Genomic DNA, 24,741 nt, shown 5'->3' with positions numbered 1-24,741 from the left:
GCACAAACCAGGGGAGCAGGAGAGGGAGAAGCAGACTCCCTGCCGAGCAGGGAGCCCCATGCGGGGCTTGACCCTGGGGTCTTGGGATCATGACCTGAGCGGAACGCAGATGCTTAATGACTGAGCCCCACAGGCGCCCCAGCAGACTGTAGATACAAAGGCACAAAGAGGTTGAAAGTAAAAGGACGCAATCAGATACTCCGCGTGAACTGTGACCCAAGAGGGCTGGGGCGGTCACATTAAATAGGCTTTATGTCAGGTGCGTTTTGGACAAGTTATGTTTTCTCGGGATCATGTCTGGAAGGGTGGTACCTGCCCGGCTCATATGGAGGGGTGAGGTTTCTGCCTTGCCATCTCTAAAGGCGTATTCAATAGCGGACCTGCTTAGTTCTCCTCCGCCTTGGAGGAGAGGGCTGCCTGGATCCGAGGGACTGGTGGTCCCAGGGGCCCACCCACCCCCTCATCATCTCCTTTCCGCATGGGACCCAGGACCAGCTCCTTCCCTTACGCTGTTCTGCTCTTTCTCCGAGTGCCCTTCTCGCGTCCTGGATGATTCTCTCCTTGTTGTACACTTCTGTGTGGATCCTCTGCCTCAGGCAGGGACCGGTGTCCGTACTGGCCCCGGAGGGAGTGGGCACACAGCAGTCACTCCGTCCGCACTGGTGAGCAACTCAGTGTCCAACAGGGAGCCCCAACTTAGCGTGTCCAGACACCAACCCTAACTACCGTGTCCCGTCGTCAGCCATGGAGCTCTGCCCTCCGGTCACCGAGGCCAAAATGTTGCCGTTTCACTCACACTCGTGGAACCCACGCCAGGACGTCCCGTGGCCCCATCTGCCTGCCACACCCCACCTCTCGCCAGTCGGATCCTGCTAGAACCAGGTAGCTTATGACCCTCACCCCTGCCGTCTCTGCTCTCGGGGCACCAGGACCCCCCTCTTCCACCGGGCCCCCCCCCCCCACGTCCTATCTGTGTCCCCAGCCTCACACGGACACGGGGCACCCAAATCGTTGATGTCTCTAGCCTGTTTGGGCTCTTGTCTGTCCCACGCAAACTTCAGCTCCAGATGGGGTAACCGATGGTCCCCATTTGCTGGGCTTTGAGGCTACGAGTGCTGACCTGGTCCGCCCCTCAGTCCAGGACAGACCCCTCGGTCCCCGGCTGCAGGGACAGTGATCTTCGCTTCTCGCACTGGTCAGTCGGGCGCCCAGAGGGTGGTCAGAACTGCTTGAGGATCGGAGAATGAATGGGATACACGGATGTCCCAAAGTTGCCCTCCAGTTTAACGGTGAGCCCTAGGTGGGGGACCCAGCCCCTCCCTCTGGTCCTCCCCGTCCTGTGGCCTGAGATCATCCGCGGTTCACGCCCCAGGCCGCTGGGCGTGGTCAAGGTCTCGGTGCGGAGGTTGGATCGCTGAGCACAACTGCCACTGGGTGGCAGCACACGTGGGGACCACGGGGCACCTGGGACCCAAGAAGGCGATCCTCAACTCATTCCCTATAGCCCTGAACCTCTTTGAGAGGAACAGTCATGGCCTCTGTTTGGGCCTCAGATTTCCGGATCTGTGGAAGGCCAAGGCCGCAGCAAGTCTGGAGCCTACACCCGGTCAGCTCCTAGCCCTCCCTGGTCCACTCCTGGCAGGCCAGGTTCCCAGGGGTAGCCCTGGGTCCGAGCCAGGGTCTCTGCACGGCCACGGGGCTCCTGGGGGGACCCGGTGGGGGGAGCAGGAACTCCAGGCAGGGACCGCGCAGCCACAGCCGGACTCTGGTCCCTCGCCCCGCCTGGGCCTCGATGGGGAGGGAGCACCGCAGGCAGACAAGGACCTCCAGAGGACTCCGTGCCCCCAAATCCCAGGCAGTGAGGAAACATGGTGAGTGCAGAACCATAGGCAGCCCCTAAAGCCTGACGCAGGGTGGGAGTGGGTGGCCTGGGGCCCGAGGGCGAGGCCTCCCTGAGCCCCCCGCCCCCAACGTCCCACCCTCTGTCAGCTCCTGGCTTGACCCGGCCTCTGGTAGCCACTTTACGGGGACTCTGGAGGGGGCTTCAGGAAAGGGCGCCCCCCGCCCCACCCCCATCCATCGTGGGGCTGAGCCCCAACGTGCACCGGCTGAGCACCCCTCTTCCTCTGGCTCTCCCGCCCACACATGGCCCTGGGGCAGGCCGGTGCGGTAGTGGCGTCTCCAGCCACAGGGGTGTCCTCGGGGACCACCTGGGGGCTCGCACGTGGTGGGGGACCAGCAGGCTCTCTCTGCGATCTGGGCCTCCACCCTCGCCTCCCTCCGGAGCCCTAACCTCCTCACCAACCCACTTCCCCCAAGGGGCTTCCTCGCCCTGCAGACCCCAACTCTGTCCTCAAGGGAAGAGGCGAGCTAGTGGACAAGTGTTTACTGAGGGTGGGGGCACACTGGCTTGGTCCACCCCCGAGGTCTCTGGGGGCATCAGCCCCCTTGACAGAAGAGGGCAGGGGGACAGCGGAGCCTGGCCCTGGATTTGCCGGCTGTGGAGATGGGGCTGGCCGGCGGCGCCCATCCCTGGGAGCGCAGAGGTCAGGTGCAGAGGATGCCCGGCCTCCAGATGACCGCAGCTCAGGGATCACCCTGGCAGTCCTTGGGTGCGACACCAGAGTCTATGGGGTACATCTGACAGCCCAGCTTCCGGGTGACCCTGACCTGGGCTGTGGAGACCCCACTGCAGGGCCAAGGGTCCCCCTGCGGTGGCCATCAGCGAGTGGGACAATTCTGAGAACTGCCCGCCCTGACAGGGACCTCCTAAGGCCACGGGAAGTGGTGAGCCCTCCCTGGACGGGCCGAGCCGGGGCGCCAGAGAGTGGAGGGCGACCTGACCTCTGGGAGGGCTGGTGCAGGGGCTCGGGGGGCCCAGCTGGGGACCCCGGTCAGTGTGCGAGGGCTCAGGGCAGGAGCTGAAGCTGGTCCTGGGCCTGTGGAGCATGTGGGCTCCCACTCAGTTCTCCAGAGCCCTGGGAAAGCTCCGGCAGCCATCAGGCAGCTGCCGGGCCCTGGTCCTCGGGCCAGGGATGGTGGCCACGGCCACAGGCGATCCCGAGGGAGGCTGCACCAAGCAGGGACAGGGCAGTCAGAGGCCAGGCCATCTGGGAAGAGGGCGGCCCACCCAGCCGTTCTGTAGGCCTTCAGCAAGGGGCTTCAGGAAGGGGCTGGAAGTCCTTCATCCGACCCAAAGCCCCGGGCCTGGCCTGAGGGCCCCCAGGGAGCTGCGGGCCTCTGGGGACCGAGAAGGTGGCTGGCGCCACAGCCCGGGCTCCCGCAAGCCACCTCCAAGTCCTGACGTCTGGCTTTCTCTGCCAGAGGCCTGGGAGCTCGGGTGGGGGCTGGCCTCCGCTGAGCCCCTGTATTCAGCCGGGGCACGCGCTGGCGCCTGATGAGGCTCGTGGCCTCAGTCCTCTGTCCCCTGGGTGCTGGCTGGAAGGAGAGGAACAGGGTGCCGGCTCAGCGCACCGGTACCAGCCTCGTCCGGGACACACCCCCTCCAGTCACCCGCCCCTGTGGCAGGAGGAAAGAGAGGGAACCGCAGGCCCCCAGTGCTCTCCATCCCGGAGAGCCCGCGCGTGGCAGCAGGCCAACGGTCCATCTTCAGGGACCCAGAAGCAGGATGCACTCCCACTTGAGCCGAACCCACCCCTCTGCTCTCGGGCCTGTCCCTGGGACCCTGGGACTGGCCCAGCGCAGCAGGCAGGCTCTGGCCTTGGCTGGGGCCGGCTCTCAGGTCATCTGGCTGCTGGGTGGGGGAGCCCTAGTCCAGACACAGGCCCCAGGGATGACCATCACCCCCGCCAGTGATTGGCTACAGGGGACCTTTGCTGGGGAATTGGGACCCAGACTTGGCTGGTAATCTCCTCTGGGGGAGGTCTAAGAGGCGCTCCCCAAGCTCTAGGGCATTTCCGGTGGGGCAGAGGGCAGGACTGGGGCAGCCCTAGAGCCTGGAGCCCTGGGCAGGCTGGGGGTGCTGGGTGGGTGCGTGCCCCTCCCTCTCCCATCCCCCTCGTGCCCCCGAGACCCCCTCAGTCCACTCTCCCCTCAGCAGCCAGAGGGCTCTAGCATGTGCACATGACCATGTCTGCTCCCCACGGACATCCCGTCGCCCTTCTCAGGACCCCTAGGCACTCTCCTGGGCCACACCCAGGACCCCAATGCTTCGCTTTGTCTCCTGTAAAGCCTGAGGTCCCAGGAGCCTGGGCCTAGTGGCTCGGCAAGAGAAGGTGGGCTGAGGGACATCGTGAGCTCCTGGATGGCTGAAACCAGAGCCCTGGTCGGGGGTGATGGACACCCAGGGTGACTTCATGGCTGACCTTGCGGGGGGGTGGGCCCTTGACCCCCTAAATCAGGGGTGGGTCCGGGTCGGTCTGCCTTGGCCTGGCTTGGAGTCTGGGCCGACTTCCAGGCAGGTGGTCCCCCTGTCCCCCACCAAAGCCCAGTATCCTGTACAGGGCTCACCATCCCCACCCTGAGGGTGCAAGACGGGGACTGGGCCCAGAGCTGAGGTTGGGGTCCACAACCTCAGGACCTCCCGCAGCCCTGGGGCCCGAGACCCTTGGGGGGAAACTCACTGCAATGTAGGTCACATAGCTGGTGGGGGGCGGAGAAAGTCACGTCAGTCCTCCAGCCCTGGGGAACGGGGCAGCTCAGTCAGCATGGCTTGTGGCCTCTCCCGCACCCTGACTGCAGCCCCCAGGGCCCCGGCCCAGGGAGGCTGCTGGGCTGACAGGCCCCCCCGAGAAGCTCTGGGGGCAGAGTCCCCCCTCTGTGATGCCATGATGCCAGGGAAGCAGGGCTAGGACTGCAGGAGGTGGGTGGGGGCTGGGGGGGCAGCTCCGCCCACCTGGATGCAGGTGTTGGGGACACAAGCCTCTTCCGTGGGAATGTCCACAAAGGCCACTGCAAGGTCAGTCACGAAGTCACTCTGGGTGGGAGAGGGGTCGGTCACAGGCAGTGACGGGGAAGACTGTCACGGAGGGGAGTGCCCTCCACACCGGGCGGCCTCCAGGGGCTGATCAGGGCCTTGCAGACAGGAAACGGATCAGCCACCCTCCCCAGGAAGGAGCCCACCCACTGCACACCCGGCTCACTGAGGCTGGGGCGAGGGTCGTGGCCCGGGGCCCTGGGCGGCAGGCAGGCGGCCACGTCTTCCTTTGGTGACATAGGTGCACCTGGAAATGGGCGGCACTGGGCGAGAAGAAGGTGACCCGGAGGTGGCCCCGAGAGGCGGCTGGCTGGACGGTCATCTTCCAGGCTGTGGGTGGGGGGGTTGAGGCCCAGCACCACCCCCCAGTTCCCCTCCTTCCTCCCACGGACCAGCTCCCTGTCATCCCAGCTGCCTGACCCAGAGGCATCCGAGGAACCCGGAAGAAAGTGGTGTTTGCTGTGTCCACACAGCGCAGGCCCCCGGCCAACCTCGCTGCCCTGCGGCCCCTTGGAGAGCTCACCTTGGAAGTGTCCCTCTTGGAAAGGGCATCGCACCCAGGAGCCGCGGCTGGTGGAGAACTGCAGAGAGGACTTGAGAGGCTGGAGGTCCCCGCAATGTGTGCGGGGCTGGCGGGGGGCTGGGGCCCGTTGGGCCCCCCAGAATCCCCTAGCTCCAGCGTCAGACCAGGATGGGGCTCAGAGGGGTCCCCAGGAGGCTGGGCAGGGTCCAGGAGCGCGTGTGGCTGCACGCCCCAGCCCCAGTGCTGGGCGCCCCTCCGCCTCTCCTTGCTATGTCCCCCTACGTGCTGACCGCGCCCGGGGTGTCCGCGGCCTGGCGCACTCACCTTCAGGCAGAGCCGGGGCTGTGTGTCCACCAGCGGATACTGCACCTGCGGGGGAGGGCGGGGGGCGGCGCTCAGGTCAGGCCCCCGCCATCTGCGCCCACCCCCATCCCCGCCGGGCGGGCACTCACCCTGCCGTGCGCCGGCCGGCCCGAGTGCTCCAGGTTGTGGCAGAGGGCCCCTGGCCCCGGGCGCCAGCACAGGCTCACGTGGCCGCTCACGGGACATGCGGGCTCCCAGCTCAGTGCCCGGTCCCCCGGGTGGTAGCGGATAGCATCCCACAGGGCCTCCGTCTCTGCAGGGACCCACCCCTGTCAGCGGAGCCCCCACCCACGTGTCTGTCCCAAGGCCTGTGCGGGGCATCCCGGGGCAGAGCTCAGAGCGGGCACCCCTCCTCTGCGCCCGCGCCCCCGTCAGCCCCTCTCAGAAGCCCCGCTTCCTCCGCGTGAGCCGGGCCGGGGCATGGGTGTCCATGTGTCCCGGGTGTCCGCTCGTTTTTGCACACACGTGTCCACGCAGAGATTCGGCTCCCAGAAAAGGCCGGCCGGACACTCACCGTTGGCTACGTGCCATCCACGGCAGGCTCAAGAGGGGGGGCGGGCCTGAACGCACGCTTCATTCCCTCTGTGTCCCCTCCAGGCTGAAGCAAGCTGCACCCCCCCGCCAAGCTGGGCAGCCCCCGACCTGCCCTCCTCCCGCGCTGCCTCGTCCCCCGCCACCCCCTGCTCCACACCGTAGGGCACTTGCCGTCTTCGAAGGGACAGGCCTGCATCCGCACGGCGTCAGGGGTCGCAAACCAGCCCTGCGGGAGGGGCTGGGGTCAGCTCAGGCCCAGTCCCTCCCTCTGTCTCCTCCGGGCGGTGAAGGCCACACTCTCACTGACCTCGAGGCACAGGCACGGCAGCTCCTGGCTGTAGGGCAGAGAGACGGTGCGGGACATCCGGTTCCCTGTCACCTGCGTGGAGTGGAGCGCTTGAGGGCTGGGGGCCCCAGTGGCTGGGACTGGGCGAGGCTGGGAAGGCCTGGGGTGGGGGTAGTGGGCAGGAGGCGGGCCTGGGGGGGGGTGGGAGGGGGAAGGTGAGGACAGGTCCTTGGGCCGGACTTGGGCAGGGGATGCGGCCCGGGCCAGAGGCGTGTCCAGGGCCGTGGGATGTGGCCCGGGCTCACCCGCACGGGGACACCCACGTCGTTGCAAGTGAACCACTTCAGGCAGAGCCGCACGTAGTAGTCGGGGGCCCCGGGGACCTCGGGCACCTGGACCAGAATGACCTTCCGGCTGCGGTCCGCCCAGTAGGAGAACTTCCCGGCTGTAAAACGGTGGTAGGTGGGGGCCACGCTGGGACTCGCGGTCACTGGACAGAGGTCTCCACCTGTCCTGAGAGCCTCCAGGAGACGGACCCTTGCTAGACCCAGGCAGGCATGTGGGAGTCGCCCACCTGAGGACCCATCATGACTTCCCAAGTGGGACAGGCGGAAGACACCCCTGGCAAGGCCTGCAGGGGCCTCCCCAGGGTCTGCGGGCAGCGGTCCCACCTGGGGAAGGGGCCTCACCAAAGCACACGGGCACGTTCCTCCCCACGTCCTCGTGTCTGCAGTCTGCAAACGGCACAGCAATGGTGGGCCCAGGCTCCTGCTCCCGGCACCTGTGCCCAACTCGGGCCTCTGCCCACGTGCTTTACAGAAGTCTCTCTTCTCCCAGGGAGCCCGTGACCCCGGATGAAGTGAGAGGGGCTTGCTGCGAGGCCCCGGCATGGGGCCCTGCCCCCTGCCCCAGATGGCCCACCCAAGTTGTCCCCAGAAGCCAGCGGCAGCTGCACCCGGGCCAGCCCCATGGGCTCCCACCTTCCACATGGTACTGCTGGTCCAGCTGGACCCCGCAGAAGTGGGGGACGGTCCTCAGGGTGACGTAGAGGCTCTGAGCCACGGTCACTTCGAAGCAATCAAAATGCACCTGCAGCTGGGCACACACAGGTGTGAGCCAGGTGGGCCTGGGGTCTCTAGCGCCCCATCCCTGGCCTGGCCAGCTCCACCTTGCACAGCTGGAACTCAGGAGAAGGGTCCCCAGTTCTCGGGCCTTGGGAGGAGCAGGAGTCCAGAAGGGAGGGCAGCCGGGAGCAGCCAGGGGACAGCTGCTCCGGTCAGGCAAAAGCTTGGGGTGGGGCCAGCAGGTCTGGGTCAGGCTCCGGCCTCACCTGCCACCCTACCTGCCGGCGGCGGGAGGCTCTGGAGACCCGCACGCTCTGACACTGAGTCTCCTGGGTGTCCAGATTCACGGAGCAGGCCTCCAGGCCCCGCAGGCTCTCTGCGCAAAGGGAGGGGCCGGGCAGGCGGGTCAGACCAGGGCAGGATTCTTCTTCTTTCCCCTCCTCTCTGTGGAGTGCAGTTAGTGGGGTCCCCGGCCCCCCAGACTGTTTCTCACCATGCAGCACGAGGGAGGCCTGCACGCGCAGGAGCAGGGAGCAGCCGTCGCGGGGGGCACACTTCATGGCAGTGGAGAGTGTCAGGGCCTCCAGCACCGAGGGGGGCACGGACGAGGGGGGTGGCCGGCAGAAGCTGTTAAAAATGTTCCCTGGGGAGGAAAGAAGGCTGCTGAGTGCCGCGGGGCTCTCCAGGGCCTGGCTAAGGCTTTATGGGTGGCCCAGCCAGTGGAGGGCGCTCCGGGACGGCGTGTCTGGGGAGGAGTCCTCACTGTCTTGCTCCAGTGCAATCAGGGAATGGCCCCCAGTGGGTCCACTGGGACACACAGAGGACCCGCCCTGGAGCCAGCTGTCTGTCGGGCATCAGGAGTGGGGCCAGACTGGGGAGCAGACCCCACCTGCCCAGCACAGGCGCCTTCTGATAAGCTGGCAAGCCCCATGGCCTCTCTTCGAAGTCCTTCAGGGCACCTGGGTCATGACCCCAAGGTCGTCGGAGCCCAGATCGGGGGTCTCGCTTCCGGGCACGGGGTGCTGAGCCGAGTGGCGGCCTTCACTTGGCCCGGCTGCCAGCCGGGGACTTGGAGGACAGAGGGGTTATTGCCGTGGAGCCCTGGGGAGGCCCGTGGCCCTCCGAGTCGGCAGCCCAGGTGCCCTCCTGCACCCAGGGCTGCGGGTGGTCTGCAGGCAGGAGAGATGGGGTTCAGGCCCGGTGTCGGGGCGGTGGAAGGAAGTAACCCCGAGGTGGGCCCGCGTGTCCAGGAAGGGGAAGGTGTGTGTCCTGGGTGGGAGCTGCGGCCCCCAGAACTCCCAGGGGGACCTGTTGGGGCTGGAGCTCTGGGAGACGGACGGGCAGCAGAGGAGGGGGGGACCCCGTCAGACCAGGCCGAACTGCACTGTGAGTGAAGGGGGAGCGGAGGAAGACCCCTCTGCGGGGAGGCTGAGGAGGAAGGGTGCGCCCCAGAGGCCCCAGCCCCGGACCGAGGTGCAGCCCTGAGGGCGCAGAGTCTGTCCGTCCGGAGCCTGCGGACTGTCTCCGCCCCGGGACCTGCTCCAGCGACCTGCGAGCAGGTGGGCTACGGAGAAGGCGGGTGCCCCAAAGTCAGGTCTTTGCCGGACGCAGTGGCCCTGCCCACCGGGCCTGGACACACACGGTGAGGAGCGCGTCCCTGGGTGGAGCTCACTCCGACGGCTTCAGAGAGAGACTCACGGGACGTGAGGACTTACAAGACCCGAATATATTCTCGGAAAGGAAATCGGCTCTGTGGACCCCACTGCGGCCCAGGCGGACTCTCCTGTAGGACACGGCCTAGAAAGCCAGCCAGAGGGTGTGCAGAGGGGTTTCAGGCCGCGGCAGGAGGAAAGGGAAGACGAGGAGGTCCTTGAGGTGACGCTGGGCTGTGGGGGAGGCAGAGAGCCTGGGCAGACCTGCGTGCCCACGTTTGCGGGGCAGAGCACGAGAGAGGAGAGGAGAGGAGAGGCGTCTGCGCGAGAAGGCAGGAGAAGGCTCCCCCGCGGGGCCCAAGTCTGCACGCCCGTGAGGGGAACTGCGGGGCAGGCAGGAACCCGCCCAGAGGGTCTGAGGGAACCGAGTCCTGCGCTCCTGGGGCTGGGAACAGTCCCGTGGGCCGTCTGGCCCTGGGTACGCCCCACCTTTGGAGGAGTCTTGCCTCAGTGGGGGGTGATTAGCCTCAGACTGAGTGCTGCTCTCAGCCTGCCCAGCGCCCCCCGAAAGTTTAAGCGTTAGCCCCGAAATTTAACTGCCTTTCAGGAGAGCCTCAACGATGTTTGTGGGAGTAAATCCTATGTCCGGCACACAACAGGGTAAAATTATCAATTCACAATGACAAGCCATGCAAAGAATCAGGAAAATACAACCCATAATGAGGAGAAGAATCAATTCACTGAAACTGATACAGGTTCCAGAATCGGTTCAAGGACGTCAACACAATGACCACAGCTGTTTCCGTATGTCCCGTCTGGTGCGCACAGACGTGGGAGACTAGATAGGGAGCTAGAGCTCAGAACCACCTTCTGGAAAAAACATAATGTCTGAGATGAAAAACACATCGGATAGGATTAATAACAGATCAGATATTTAGAAGGAGGAGATTGGGGAACTCGACAGAACAACCGAAACAACCCAAACAACCCAAAACAACCCCGAAAGAGATACTGTGACGATGAGACGGCAGGAGAAGCGTCGGCGGGACGTCTCCAGCGACCGAGTGCGCGGAGAGTCCCCAGAGGGATGCAGGGAATGAGAAAAAAAATCGGTACCTCCCCGACTTGATGAAAACTGTGAAGTCACGGGTCCAGGAGGTTGGTGAGAGCGTAAGGAGATGGAAAAAATTACGAGGCACCACGACCCCTGCTAGAAGCCAGTGACAGACGGAAAACTCTCGAAGCCGCCAGAGGAAAAAGACACGTTACACAGAAGGACCGAAGGACAGGACAACAGCGGGTTTCTCGTGGGAGACGGCAGAAGAGGCCCCAGAACGCCGCAGGCCGGCCTGCCCGCTGGAGCTGTCTGCGGACGAAGCCTGAATAAAGACTCCTTCAGCACACAGAAGCCGAGAGGACTCCTCATCAGAAGGCCTGCACACCAAAAAGAGTTAGACGGGCCCTTGGGTAGGAAGGAAAATAGGAACATGGTACCAAATGGGGCACCAGAAATGATGACCAGGTAGACACACGGTCTGTTTCCTCCATTTAAGTCCATTTAAAGGAGGATTGACTGTTTACACGGAATAATAATAGTAAGGCACTGGGGGTCTAGAACACGCGGGAAAGGGAAATGTGTGACCACAACCCCACAAACACCTGGCGTGGGGGGAAGGGCACCTGGGGCGCGCAGCCCGTTAAGCCTCCGACTCCCAGTTTCCACTCAGATCATGATCTCCGGGTCTTGGGGTCACGGGATTGACCCCTGCATCAGGCTCCACACTCAGCAGGGAGTCTGCTCCCTCTGGCCCTGCCCCCGCTCGTCCCCCCGACCCAAGTAAATCAGTAAATCTGACACACCAAATGGATGGCCGAGGTGGGGCTGCCCTACGGCTGCCACGGCTGTTTGTGCCGTGGGGCACCACGTCCTGAAGGTGGAGTATAATGCGTAAAGACGTACGTTAGAAACACGGAAAAACAAACAGAAAGCAAAAAAAAACACCAAAATGACCAAAGAGTTTCAACTATTAAGTCAACTGAGGAGATAAAATGAAACCACACACACACACGCACACACACGTGCACACACACACACACGCACACACAATCAACAGAAAGACGGCAGAAGAAGAAAAAGCGGACAAAGACGATCAGGAACAAAGGACAGGAACGTGGTCCCCTTGGCTTTGACCGCCTCCGTAGCCAAGCTCAGTGCAGACGTTTGACGCCGTAGTCAGGCAAAGACACTCAGGATGCAAACACAAGCCAGACCAACGCAGGCTGCTGTAAGAGACGCACTTCACATAGGACAACACCGGCGCGAAGACACAGGCTGCCAGAGCTAATCCAAAGAAAGATGGACGGGTTGTGACCGGACGGCATGGCTTTCCTGGCAAAGAACATTACCAGAGAGAAGGACACTCACTTCACAGCGACGGAGGGAGCAGTTCCTCGGGAGGACACAGCAGTCACAACCGATACGACGCACTTAATGTCAGAGTTTCACAGGGAGACAAAACAGGTTCAACGACAAGGTCGAACAGACAAGCCCACCGTCTTATTTGGCTTCAACAGTCTTCCTTCTACACTTGACCGAACAAGTGGGCAGAAAACGGAAGGAATATGGTGGCCTCGTATGACACAACTAACCCGCTCGGCGTCCCCGGCATTTACGGCACCCCCCCCCAAACAGCGGTGGCGTCTGCATGTGGCTCCAGTGAGCACGGAACATTTATCTAGATAGACTGTGTGGTCCATAAAATAGTCTCAGTACATTTAAAAGAATTCAGATCAAACAAACTATCTTCTCTGATCAAAATGGAATTAAATCAGTCATTAATAACATAGTTCTGGGGGCGCCTGGGGGGCTCAGTCGGTTGAGCATCTGACCGTTGGTTTCCGCTCAGGTTGTGATCTTAGTGTGGAGTCCGCTCGAGAGTCTCTTTCCCCTCCCTCTGCCCCCTCACCTGTTCTCTCTCTCTCTCTTCCTCTAAAATACATAAATAAGTCTCTAAAAAACTAAAATAAAATATTTCTGGAAAACCTCCCAATATTTGGAAACTAAACAATACACTTTTAAATAACGTTCAGCCAAAGAAGATATGAAAAGGGAAATGAGAAATTACTGTGAACTGAATGAAAATGAAAACACAACATACAACAATATTTGGATGCCACCAAAACATTATGGGGGGGGGGGGGGATTTGTAGCGCTTAATTCCAAATTAGAAAAAAAAAACTCACATTAGTGACATCAGCTTCCACCTTAAGAAACTAGAGTAAATGCACGTCCTTAAGCTAGTGCTAAATTACACGTCAACTATATCTCAGACCGAGAAGAAAGAGTAACAAAACCTAAAGTAATCAGAAAAAAAAAATAAGACCCGAGTGGAAACCAATGAAATAAGAGACAGAAGAGCAGTAGAGAAAGTCAATGAAAGCGTAAGTTTAAGAAAGAGCTACCACCAGTTCTATGTGGATCCTTCCAGAACACTGATGCAGCAGGAACAGTGAGGAAACCATTCTTTGATATCAAAACCTGACAAAAACATTACAAAAAGAGAAAACTACAGGAAGCTCATGGCCACAGAGTAGAACCTCTAAACAAAATTTTAGTAAAGGGAATCCAACAACATGTAAAAAGATAACCCATGATAACCAAGTGCAGTTTGCCCTCGGAATACGAGACGGATTCAATGTCGGAAAATCCATCACTGTAGGGCAGGCCTCTTGGGGCCCCTCCCTCTTGGGGAGCTTTGTGTTCTCGTGCAATAAACTTGGCTTTGCTGCCTACCAAAAAAAAAAGGAAAGGAAAGGAAGAAAGAATCACTACAATTAATTATGTTAACAAATTTTGAAAAACACATACGATCATCTCAATAGCAAAATTATTTTGCAAAATCCAATATCTATTCCTAAAAAAAAAAAAAAAGAAAGAAAAAAACTTAGCAAACAAGGAACATAAGGAAACATTCTCAACCTGTTAAAGGCCACCTGTGGGGAACCTATGGTTACTGCCGTGTTTGCCGGTGAAAGGTCTGTTTCCCCGTAAGATCGGGAAGGAGACCAGCGTCACTGCTCTGCTCACTTCTGTCCAGTGTTGCATTAGAGATTGTAGTCAGCGCAATAAGGCAAGAAAATAAACTTCCTTTTCAGTTTGGAAAGAAGTAAAGCCGTCTTCATTTGCAGATGACATAGTTGTCTCTATAAAAATCTAATGCACTCTGGGGCACCAGGGGGGCTCTGTCATTTAGCGTCTGTCTGCCTTCCGCTCAGGCCGGGATCTCAAGATCCTGGGGTCGAGCCCCACATCGGGCTCCTCATGGCTCTGCCTGAGGTTCTCCCTCTTCCTCTGCCCCTCTGCGCCCCTACTCATGCGTTCTCTATCCCAAATAGATAAAATAAATCTTTTTAAAAAAAGGTTTTATGTATGTATGTATGTATGTATTTATTTGAGAGAGAGGAAGCGTGAGAGAGAACACAAGCAGGGAGCGGAGGGAGAAGCAGGTTTCCCGCCCACCGCCCCTGCTCTGCCCCTCAAACAGGGAGCCCAATACAGGACTCCATCCCAGGACCCTGGGATCATGACCTGAGCTGAAGGCAGACATTTAAGTGACGGTGCCACCCGGGCACCCCAGTAAAATAAATCTAAAAAATTATGCTATAAAGGTCATTTCCTTCTTCCTGCCCATCTGTGTGTGTAAGAAGGCAGCAAGTTTCTAAACTCCTCCCCAGAACTTGTGAGATGCCATACTGAGCTTGGCCCCATAAGAGGGGGTTTCTCCCAACTTGGTTTAAGTTTATAGAAGATCATAAGTGGGAAAAATAAAACAATAAAAACAACAATTTTTTTTAAAGCCTTAGGCACACAGAGCACAGCTGTCCTCATACCCCAAGGGCTTCGCCTCATCATGTCCTGAGGGGTGAGACCAGGACGGGCAAGGAGGTCGCAGGCTCCTGTCACCTCCTTCTCCCAAACTGATGGATGTCAAACAAAGAAGGAAGAGCTGAGCTGCCTTTCCTGATCCCCACGAGCGGGCGGTTCTGAGCAGTGTCCATGATCACTCCTCCCGTACCCGTCCGAGTTGTAAGCAATTGTCTGCACCTGGCATGGCCCTGCCCTGTGTGTCCCTGGCTCCCCATGTCTTGGAGATGGTGCAAGCAGTGGTGGGGTCTGATGGGCTCCTCTGAGCCAGGGGCGGCGGCCAGCCCGCCAGCTGTCCGCAGACTCCACGGTGAAGCCGAGTGGCCAGCCAGGTAATGTGGGGCTGGGCGGGAAGAGTTCTGTCCCCAGCCTGAGGTTCCCTTGCCCCGGGGAGCACCGGAGAGCCTCACGTGGCATTCCCAAGGGAAGGCAGAGCCCTCTTCCCACCCATGGGCACCTCATGTGTGTGAAAATGTCTTCTTCTCCGCAAGGAATGAGAAACCCACATCTCTTGACCTTTTCTGGGGGAGGGGGAAGCAGATCTGCTCCAGCCAACCAAGTAAAGGACAAAAACCAGAATTTAAAAAAAAAAAAAAGGTAGAGCCATGGCAGAGAAGGACTCATGGGGAGCACAGAGCGTAGCGGCCGCAGAGAGGGAAGATGCCTGTTGGAGAAGAATGTGTGAGAACAGCTCCTACTCCAGACCAGCTGACCAAACGGGGAGGACCGGGAGGAGAAGAGCATACAGAGCACACAGAGAAGAGAAGAGATGCAAGCATGCCACGGTATCTGTGGTGCAAAACGGGGCAAGCAAGTTGTTGTCCCTCCGTGGAGATCACCGTGCACCCCAAATTTGTTATGAAGCCTCGTGGGAGTCTCCCTGTGGGAGTAGTAAATACATTCGATCTTTTCAAAGACTTGAAAAGCTGCCGCAGAGCCGTACTTCAGGGAGGCCTAGCAGATGTACTCTGAAGAGGAGAAACAGGAACTCGAAAGAAGAAGAGGGTTCCAAAAGGGAACAGTGAACTCAGCGGTTGGCGAAATGTGGTGGTGAATTTAAATTCCTCTTGACAAAAGAAGAGGAGGAAAAAGAAAGAGTTCTCTGTGTTCAAAAACAAGCTGGGGGTTTCGTTTCCCGTAATATGCCAGACCAGGCTGTCCGGGCCAACTCTCTAGCCGAAAACAGCTAACAATGCTGGAGGAAAGGTTTCAAGGAAACTTGGGAAAGCTGCTCAAAGAATCAGCATCATCAGGTCAAAGCCTGAGAAACGGCAGAGGGAGGCAGAGGAAGCCGGCGACATCATGGAGCTGTCCCACTATCACTACCCCCCTGGGCTGGAGGCCAACGGGGAGCCCCCCAACCCTGGGCTCTGTGGCGTGGCTGCTCCGAGTGCGCAGGGAGGAACAGAGAGCTTCCCACGGCCTTCAGTGGGTCTGGGTGCTGCTGTCCAGCCCTGGTTCACATCTCTAGGAAGGGCCAAGGGACCTCAATCTGTTTTTTAAAGGGAAATGGTCCTGACAGTCACACGTCTTCTCTGGGTACCACTCGGAAACAAGGGGAATCTGATCCGGGGGAACCTCCATCATCCTAGGCCATGGGGAACCTCACGAGTCATTTCTTGAGGGCACTGAGCAGGCATATTTAAAGATGAGCAGATACACCAGAAAACAAAGCACCGAGAGGGAAACCTGGCAGAAATGAGAGCCCAATGGAGTCTTCTGGGGACAAGCGCACGAGATGTAACTGTAGACCTGCCACCCTAGGACAAGCTCGGAAGTATGCGCGGTGGGAAACAGAAACTACAAAGACGGACCAAACACATTTGCAATAAACAGAGTTTCTAGAAACAAAACCCACAGAAACAGAAATTAAAAATGCAACAAGTGGCTTCCAGAGCAGCCTGGACCTCACCAAAGAGAGAATTAGTGAAGCAGAAGGTCCCAGCAAATGACCCCGAAGGCCGCAGAGGGACAAAGAGATGGAAAATACAGCAGAGACATTCAGAAATGTGGAGAACGAAGTAAAATGGCCAAGATGACCCCGAGAAAGGGAAAGAGGACAGACAGGGCTGCTGGCCAGCTTTGCAAAGGCTCACGCAAAAAAGTGAAGTGTAGGCCAGTCTCCCGTATGAATATAGTTATAAAACCTACATAAAACTGTAGCAATTTGGTTTAATAATATATTAAACATGACTGGATAGGATTTGTTTCCAGACTCCACGTGTGGTCAAAGTTAGAACATCTATCAGTACGATTCATCTCACTGAAAGATTAGAGGAGGAAACCGCATGATTATTCTCGCAGGTGCACACAGTTTTCGTCAGGTTCACTTCCTACTCATGATAAAGAATGTTTAAAAAGCTGGGAAAAGAAAGGCACCTCCTTGTCTCGATAGAAGTCATCTTCCTCGAAGGCTCCATTAGCCTGGTAACGTCGTGGGAGCCTTGGGAGTCAATCCCGTGAATACCAGGACTAAAGGAAGGCTCCCATTCCACACTGTCCTGGTGACTGGAGCCAGGTCTGTAAGACCAGAAACACACACAGGTTTATAAACTGTCACCATTTACAGAATTCGTGATTATCCATATACAAAATCTTAAGAGACTCAATGGGAAATCTATCAGGAATAACAAAGAATTTTTAACAAATGTGCTGGGTACAAGATCAGTATACAAAAGCAGCTGCTTTACACCAGCAAAACCAATCGGAAAATACAATAAACTAAAGCAACCTTTCACACTATCCTTCAGCCTCTGAAGAACGTAAGTATAAGCTTTGAGGAAGACCTAAATCATTGGCAAGGCATACCATGTTCATGGTTGGAACACTCATCTCTGAGGTCATTTCTGCCTCAAATCAATGGTTGTAGTCAATGCCAGTCAGATCAAAATGTGTGATATTGTAACTTATATAAGAAATATGCTCTGTGCCCCTTATCTGGTACAAGAATCCTAAAACCCTTGGAATTTTCTGAGAGCTAAGAGCCAGGAGGGCGTCTTTTGTTGTTCATAACAAACCACGTTCAACCGCAACTAAGTCCATCTTAATGAGGTAAGTTTCAGAAAGTCCCAAGGGTGGGGGCTGGTTGCCAGGGAAATCAACCACATGATGACCTCTGCTGAGGAGAGAGGACCCGGAGGTCCCGTCAACCACCAATGGCTGGCGATTTTATCAGCCGTGCCTATGAAAAACCTTCCATATAAGCCTCCATAAAAACTCTAAAGGACAGGGTCTGGAGCACTTTTGGGTTGGTGAGGACATGGAGCTGGGAAAGTGGGAGCCCCAGGGGGCATGGGGGTCTCTGTGCCCTCCTGTGTCCCTTCTACCTGGTTTTTCTTAAATTATGTCATTTTATAAAAAACTGGTTATCTGGCAAGTAAAATGATGCTCTGAGTTCTGTGAGCCCATCAAGCAAAGAAAGTGGACCAAGGGCAGGGTCGTGGGAGCCTCTGACCCATAGCCAGCTGGTCAGAGGCAGAAGGGACACCCCAGACTTGTTGCTGGTGTTGGAAGTTGGGGGGCAGTCTTGTGGGACGAAACCCCTAATCTGTGGGCTCCGAGGCTAAACCGGTCGTCTAGGTAACTTGGAACTGAGCTAATTGCTTGGTGATACTAAAAAATACACACATTGGCTCTCTCCAAAATAAATAAATAAATCCTTTTTTTTTTTTTTAATGCGGGGGGCACCTGGGGGCTCAGTCACTTGAGCGTCTGACTCTCGATTTCAGCTCCGGTCCAGACCTCAGGGTCCTGGGATCGAGCCCCATGATGGGCTCTGCCCTCAGCTGGGAGTCTGCCTGGCATTCTCTCCCTCTGCGCCCCTCCCATGCTCACACACGCCCTCTCTCTCTCTCCAAAGTAAGTAATCTTAAAACAAGACCCGCATTGGGAAACGCCTCCTGAAATTCTCAGTCAACTTGACAATCAAAAGCTCATGTTGAAGAAGTGAAGGCATACAAAATGCTAAAACCCTTTTGAAAAGCTTTCTAGTGTAAAAATGAAATTAAGATACTGAAAAGCTCACCCCAAAAACATAGCTTTGTGCATGATTATGGAGCAGACGGCCCGATCCCCACCAGCCGGCGGGTCCTCAGCTAGTCCAAGCCCCTCCGCTCACTGCAGAACCAGCAGGCCGACTTCCTTCATTCCTTATGGTTTCATCGTCCAGAGGGGCCTCTTCCTGCACTAACCTTGAGGCTTGCCATTTTCCAAACTTGGATTACCTGGTCTGCCGCTTTGCTCAGCTCTGCCCCTCCTTGCAGAATGGGGCTCTGTGGTCTGCCATTCTGCAGACGGGTTCAGCACCAGTCTTCAGACCCTGCATTTCTGGCTGATCAGCAGCAGGACCCGGAGGCCCGATTGTGCTCAGGATCTAGTCTGTTGGCAGGACCAGCGCTGGTGTCAAGTGCCCTTGATTGGTGGTGGTGGGGGGGGTGCTGTGATGCTGTGCCTGGACCTCTGCCGACTTTGATGCCAGCTGTCACCAGCACTCACGTCACTGGAGATGCAAAATGGTTTTTCTACCGTTTGGTTTCCCTTGCGAGCTGGAACACTTACCCCCAGGCGGTGTTCGTAGGAGACGGGCAGGAACAAGGCTTGATCCCAGTTTTGAGGATGACGAGCAGGTTCCAGGCCATCCTCAGAAGATGGGCTGCAACTTACTGCAAGTCTTTTTTTTTTTTTTTTTCTTTTTAAGGTCAAATGATATTCTCTTGGCTAATGGGAGCTTCTTTGGGTCAGTTCCAAGTACTTTTTTTTTAAGGTTTTATTTTTAAGTAATCTCTACACCCAGCGCAGGGCTGGACCCCACAACCCCGAGATGAAGAGTCGCTTGCTCCTCTGAGGAGCGCGCCCGCCCCATGTACCGTGGTCTTTGAGAGCGTCTGTGCTCTCTGGTCCGAGATGTCCCGGTTCTTCGGGTCCATTCTCTTGCCCAGACTGGGAGTCGGCCACTGCTCGCTGGGCCCGCGCCGGAAATGGGATCCAGGACCGCAGCCCCGTGCTGGGGAGGCTCCTACCATGGGAAGTTGTGTGCTTGCTTTGCTACGGGCCCTAAAGACTTTTCTCTTTAAAACCCAGTCATTTTACCACAGTATGTTTTGGTGTTTGGTACACAGGATCCGTATTTTTGGTTTGCTCTGATAATACCCAGTTTTAAGGAAAAAAAATTTAATCTCCTGAGATCTGTAGCTCTTAGCATTTTTCCTGTGCCCTTGGTCTTCCTCAGCGCGTGCGTTTTGGACATCCTTGGCCTGTCCGCAGCACTCGCCATTCATTCACGCGCCGTTTTTATCTGTTTGTTCGCATCTTCTTTACTTTTAAAAACGTCCCCGTTTTTGCCTTGAGTTTCTCCCCGGTCTGCGCCCTCCCGGGTTCGTCGCACGCGGTCCTCATTTCTGAGGTTTTCCCGTATTTCCAGTTCTGCGTGGGTCGCGCCGCTCCGGAGGAGTTCGGGTCGCGCGCGGGGACTGAAAGCGACGCGGGGACGAAGGGTCCGTCCGGGTTTCCGCCGTCCCGGGCGTCCCCAGGAGCCGAGCTGTCCGGCTCGTCCCGCGCCCGCGCGGCCCCGGGGCGCCCTCTGCCGCGTCCGAGCGGGCGGACGGCGAGGCCGATGCTCCGTCGCGCGCCCCGCCTCGTCCAGTCCCCGGCGCCTCCGCGGTCCTCGCGCCGCGGCGGCCGGACGGACCCCCGGGGCCCCGCGGTGCGGCCCGAGCGCAGCCGGCGCCCACGCTGCCCCCCGCCGCGGGCCCGGGGCGCCCCCCAGCGGGCTCTCACCCAGGGCTGGGGCCCCGCCGCTCCGGGGGGCGCCGCCGCAGGTCAGGCCGCGGGAACGAGCCGCAGCGGGGGGCCGCCCTCCCGCCGCGCGCCGGCACCTGCGGGCTCAGGGACGCGCGCTCACGGACACGCGCTCAGGGACACGCGCTCAGGGACGCGCGCACGCGGCCGCCCCGCAGGGAGAGGCAGGAGCCAGGCGGGGCTCGCGGCCGGGCCCGGGGGTCGGGGAGCTGCCCCGCGGCTGGAAGAGCGGAGCCGCGCGGAGCCGTCCGCGGTGCGGCCAGGCGGGTCCCCAGACCCCCGGCAGCCAAGCACCGCGGCCGCGTCCCTGCCCCCCGCCCCGCGAGGAAACAAGCCCCGGCGAGCTGAAGAGCCGAATGGAAACAAAGTGCAGCAAGGCAGGGGACGGTCCTCGGGGCGGGGAGGAATTGCTTAAAACACCCCCAAATCCACAGAACCCCTTAAAATGCGATCACACCCAAGTGGAGAAGTTCCGAACGGCCCTGGGAGCCCCAAGGGAGCCTCCGGGAGGGAGCGGAACTCTGTGAGGCCCGGAGCACTCGCAAGGGGCACTCCCGGCAGGAGCCCACGGCCCGGCCGCAGCCCAGGGTCCGGCAGGAGCCCACGGCCCGGCCGCAGCCCAGGGCAGGCCGCCGCCACGGAACACAGCGAAGACCGAGAAGTTAACGGCGTCGGTGCGCGTTGGAGAAAACACAGGCGTTGATAAGGGGACGTGGGGCTTTCCCTGCATGGCCGGCAGGACACTTTGCAAAAGGAGGCCCCCCCGGTGAAGCAGGAACACCGGGCTTCTGGGCGTGCACTGGGGGCCTTGTCCGTGTTCACCAGCTGCTGGACAGCGACATCTGGGGGACACTGTCCTGCGAGGCAGGCACGGGGAGGCCAGTAGACTGGCAAGGAAGACAGGGTGACCCTGGTGCCAGGCTGTATGAGGACAGGAAAGGCAGAATGTCCCCCTCTGCCTGAGATGTACTCACGGTTCACTCGGCTCTTGCAGGCGAAGCCCTGGGGACAGAAGAATAACACAGGGTGAGAGGTCAGCCTGGCCACTTTCCGTGCCCCTCCCCCGGACCAGCCCCAACAGCCAGGAGAGTCACATGGCGCTTGACTCTCTGGAAGGGCCTGGCACTGGGGGTGAGGTGTCCCAGAGTCCAGCCCAAGGCCCAGCAGACAGCCGTCATTCAGTAGACGGTGTGACCTGGACCCCGTGGACCGGGGATCCCCGTGTCCCCAACATTCCCAGCTTCTGCTGCTGGCACAGGCCCAGCCGTTCATTCTTTAGGGGGACACTGGCTGAGCACCTGCTAGGTACTGATTAGGTGCTGGGGTTCTCGAATGAAGGAAGTGGGGAAAGCTCTGTCTTGGAGGAGCCCCATTCTGAGACCCCGACACGGTCCGGAAGGTCAGGAAGTTGCACTTTGCTGAAAAGGGATGGGGAAGGGGTATCAGAGGCCCCAGGGCAGCGTGGGCAGCAAATCTGCAGGTGTGTTCAGGGGAGCCCTTGTGGAGGAGGTGAGGGCATGGCAGGACTGGGGACCAGCTTCCTATGGGGCCGGGGTAGGTGGGGGGAGTGGTTGGACCACCAGCCGGCAGGCCTCACTTTGGTGGGTGTGCCGTAGGGCTCCACTGCCAAATTCGGGGAGACTGAGGTTGGGGTGCTGCTCTGGGAGCCCAGGGGGCAGGGGGGCCGGGTCCCTGGGGTACCAGGCTGCGCGGCGGGGGGGCAGGGGGGCACTTCCGGTGGCACCCAGGTGGGAACAGAGGATCCAAGCCAGTCCTCTCCTGCCACTTGGATCTGCGGTTCCACCCCCGCTCCAACCCCTTTCTAAACACGCTCATGTTTCGGAACGGTGCGGGACGCAGAGGAGAGGCGTGGAGATAGTCCTGCGGGCTTCCCCACAGCCGCAGTATGGCGCGGACTGACGGCGCATTTGTACAAACTAGGGACCCGGGCTGCTGGGGCACCACTGAACCCCGCATGGTTGGAACTTCTCCCAGTTTGCATCTGTTTTCCGTGTCTCCTCAACGTCTGTTTTCCGTTTCACATTGCTCGGATGGAAGGGCTGAACCCACCTGGACAGCCTCACCCTCTCCACCATGCGACTGCACGTCCTGGGAGCCTGGCGGCCCAGGGGTGCGCGGGCAGGAGGGGACAGCCCATTCCAGCGAGCCCGAGAGACCGACCCTGCCGAGCAGCCCTCACTGAGCGCAGGAGCCAGGCTGTGCTGGGGAGGTTCCTGCCTCCCTCGGCCTCCCATGCTTGGAATTCCCGCTCGGCATCCACTATCCCGTGGCCTGAACCTACTTCCCAAGTCCCAGAGTTCAAAGGCAGAGAGGGGCCCTGCTCATTGCCCCGAGGTTGAGGGCATCCATGTGGCCTGGGCAGCAGGGACTGCCCTTTGTACCTGTGCCTGGAGCCCCCACAGCCCCGGAGTTGTGGAACGTGATGTCTAGTGGAGGGCTGGTGGGTGCCCCTTCAGTGCCCAGACCCTCTCTCTCCTCTCTGGGACACAGGCAGAGGGACCAGCAGAGACAAAGGTCAGGCCAGAAAGCACCTGTGGGCAATGTGACCCAGGGTCCCTGGTGTACCAGGAGCTGGGGAAGGGCATGGGAGAGGGCTGGCTGCATGCCCCTGCGGCCCGGAGCTGCCTGGTGGAGAAGTGGCCGCACCCCCACCTCCCTGGGGTTTTCCATTGGGTTTCTCGGGGCTTTCCGTGCCAGGCTTGGGGCTGTCTGTGGGGAGGGACCCCCACCCCACCCCAGGAGCATGTCTTCAGGGAAGGACCTGTGTTCCCTCCCCCGACCCCACCCGCAGCTGCCCACCACGCCCCCGCCCCGCGGCCCCGCTTCAGCTCCGGCTAGAGGAAAGGACCTGTGTGGGCTCCTGATCCACTTGGCTCCCCGCTTGCCCGGAGCTGGTCCCCGCAACACCGCCCAGGAGGCTGGGGCCCCCCAAACCATGGAGCAGGGTCTCCTGCTCCTGATGGCCCCATTCACCACCAAGGCCCCTGCACCCACCCCACGGCAGCGTTTGCACCCCGGCCCTCTGCTCCTGTCCCTTTAGCTCCTCCAGTCGGTTCTGCGAGGACAATGTGTCACTGAAGACTTGCCAAGGCCCAGAACAGTCCTGTGGGTACTTGTGGGCTGGAGGGTCTCTGTGAAGGCGCTGGGGGTCGCCAGTGGCTGTCCGACCGTTGTGGCTTCTCTAGCTCCAGTGGCAGCCCCCGCCAGCTCCTGGCCTGCCTCCTCCCCCCTGCAATCCCCTCCAGGCAAGTCCTCCGGCGCCCCTCCCCCACCCCAGGTGCCCCTGCTCCCTCCCAGCCCTTCCCCCGGCAGGGCACCGGCCCCAGCTCCCTCTGTGAGTCGAGAGTGGTGCCGGTTTGGCCCTCCCTGTGGGGTCAGCAGCAGCAGGGCCGTGAGCCCCCTCGCTCCGCACTTGTCCTGCGGCCTCCAGCACCCCTCTCCCCTCACCTCTCCTCCCTTGGGGGCTCTTTCTCCTCACAGCCTCTGGGTCTGGGGGGCTGAGTCCTAGCCCAGCTGGCCCAGTGCGGGAGCCCTGCTGGTGGCTCTTCCTGACCCCACTCACATCAGCTCCCACGCCTGATGGGCTTCTCAAACCCCACATTTCGAAACCAAGTTGCCCCCCCAGAAGATCCCCAGTGGCTCTAACTCCCCTGGTAAAGTGCACACAAAGCCACCCCCTCCCATTGTCCACCTTCACTGTGGGGGCCCCGGGTCACCCCCTGACCTGGACCCAGCCGTTTCCTCTGCACGCACGGCTCCCCAGCACCCACACGTTGTCTGCTCGCGCCCTGTCCACCTCCAGTCCCCGAGGCCCGGCGCGCCGGGCAGGCGCTCCAGTGCCTCCACCCTGCGCTCTCCATGGTCTTTCTGAGCCCTTGTCCTTGCGCTCTGCTGAGCCTGGGATGCCTCTGGGCTGTGTCCCCACCGTGCCTGGACCAGTCTCCAGGGACACAGGCACCCATGGCAGGTGCTGCCTCCCTCGGGCGAGGCTGAGTCAGTCCGCCCTGCGGTGAGAAGTCCTGGGAGGCCACCGTTTCCCAGCCCACGCTTGCCCTGCGGCTCCTTCCTGTCCTGGATTAGCACGTTCCTGTCCACACAAGCCGGATGATGAAACTGGGCTCCCTGAAGCCACGAGGGGCTTCAGGGAGAGGGACCGGGTGAGGGCACTTCAGTGGGCCCCTCCCGCCGGGGCTCTGGGCCAACAGGCCCTTGAGCAGAACTGCAGGGCCAGCCCCGTGCCTCCCAGGGGTCCCGAGGCCCCGGCGTCACCCACTGCCTATCGCCGTTCGTTCTGTGCCAGGCGCCAGGCCGGCGCCCACCTGTGAAGGAGCCAGGGCCCCCTCAAGAGGAGACCCTAGGAAGGCTCGGGGCTCACATGAGAGCGGGAAAGGCCCCCTGATCACTGGATGGGGTCAAGGAGGAGGCAGGAGCTCACCTGCGAACAGGAGAGGCCGCATTCTGCAATCTTGGGGACGGCCAGGCTGCCGTGCGTGCTCCAGGCCAGGGAGAGCAGCACCACTGCTCGCCCGGCCAGCATCCGGCCCGCGTGCATCGGGGGAGGTTGCAGGACGGCCCGAGGAGTGGCTCCTTGCCTTCCCAGCCTGCAGCTCCAGCCCCAGAGACAAGTGGGAGAGTCGACTGA

General features: G+C 60.0%; 1 protein-coding gene across 10 annotated transcripts; it reads right to left on the bottom strand.

Moving 5' to 3' along the window:
- IL17REL (interleukin 17 receptor E like) lies at window positions 1-24,741 on the bottom strand. 10 transcript variants are annotated; one of them, XR_009404695.1, is made up of 17 exons: window positions 24,535-24,736; window positions 21,053-21,080; window positions 8,200-8,349; window positions 7,973-8,082; window positions 7,623-7,737; window positions 7,332-7,376; window positions 6,948-7,087; window positions 6,664-6,735; window positions 6,528-6,582; window positions 5,912-6,075; window positions 5,784-5,828; window positions 5,460-5,517; window positions 5,094-5,266; window positions 4,856-4,936; window positions 4,584-4,641; window positions 509-3,438; window positions 1-146 (listed from the first exon to the last, which is right to left on the bottom strand). XR_009404695.1 is itself a non-coding variant. In XM_059401734.1 (16 exons), the coding sequence occupies exons 1-16, from the start codon at window positions 24,649-24,651 to the stop codon at window positions 3,413-3,415; spliced, it is 1,437 nt and encodes a 478-aa protein (XP_059257717.1). In that variant the 5' UTR covers window positions 24,652-24,736; the 3' UTR covers window positions 1-3,412. The 10 variants fall into 10 exon arrangements, 9 of the variants coding, with proteins under 9 accessions (XP_059257717.1, XP_059257718.1, XP_059257719.1 ...); XM_059401734.1 differs by having other exon boundaries at window positions 1-3,438; XM_059401735.1 differs by having other exon boundaries at window positions 1-3,438; window positions 5,103-5,266; window positions 24,535-24,735.

This window comes from Mustela nigripes, chromosome 6, assembly GCF_022355385.1.
Source record: "Mustela nigripes isolate SB6536 chromosome 6, MUSNIG.SB6536, whole genome shotgun sequence".
NCBI lineage: Eukaryota > Metazoa > Chordata > Mammalia > Carnivora > Mustelidae > Mustela > Mustela nigripes.
Note: the sequence above shows the minus strand (reverse complement) of the source record. Positions and strands in the feature narration are given on the sequence as shown.

Coding starts and splice junctions, on each gene's coding strand:
- IL17REL (XM_059401734.1), bottom strand. CDS start 24,651: ATGCACGCGGGCCGGATGCTGGCCGGGCGAGCAGTGGTGCTGCTCTCC. Junction 7,377..7,622: donor CCAGCAGTACCATGTGGAAG/GTGGGAGCCCAT, acceptor TGCCGTTTGCAG/ACTGCAGACACGAGGACGTG. Junction 6,736..6,947: donor ACGTGGGTGTCCCCGTGCGG/GTGAGCCCGGGC, acceptor CACTCCACGCAG/GTGACAGGGAACCGGATGTC.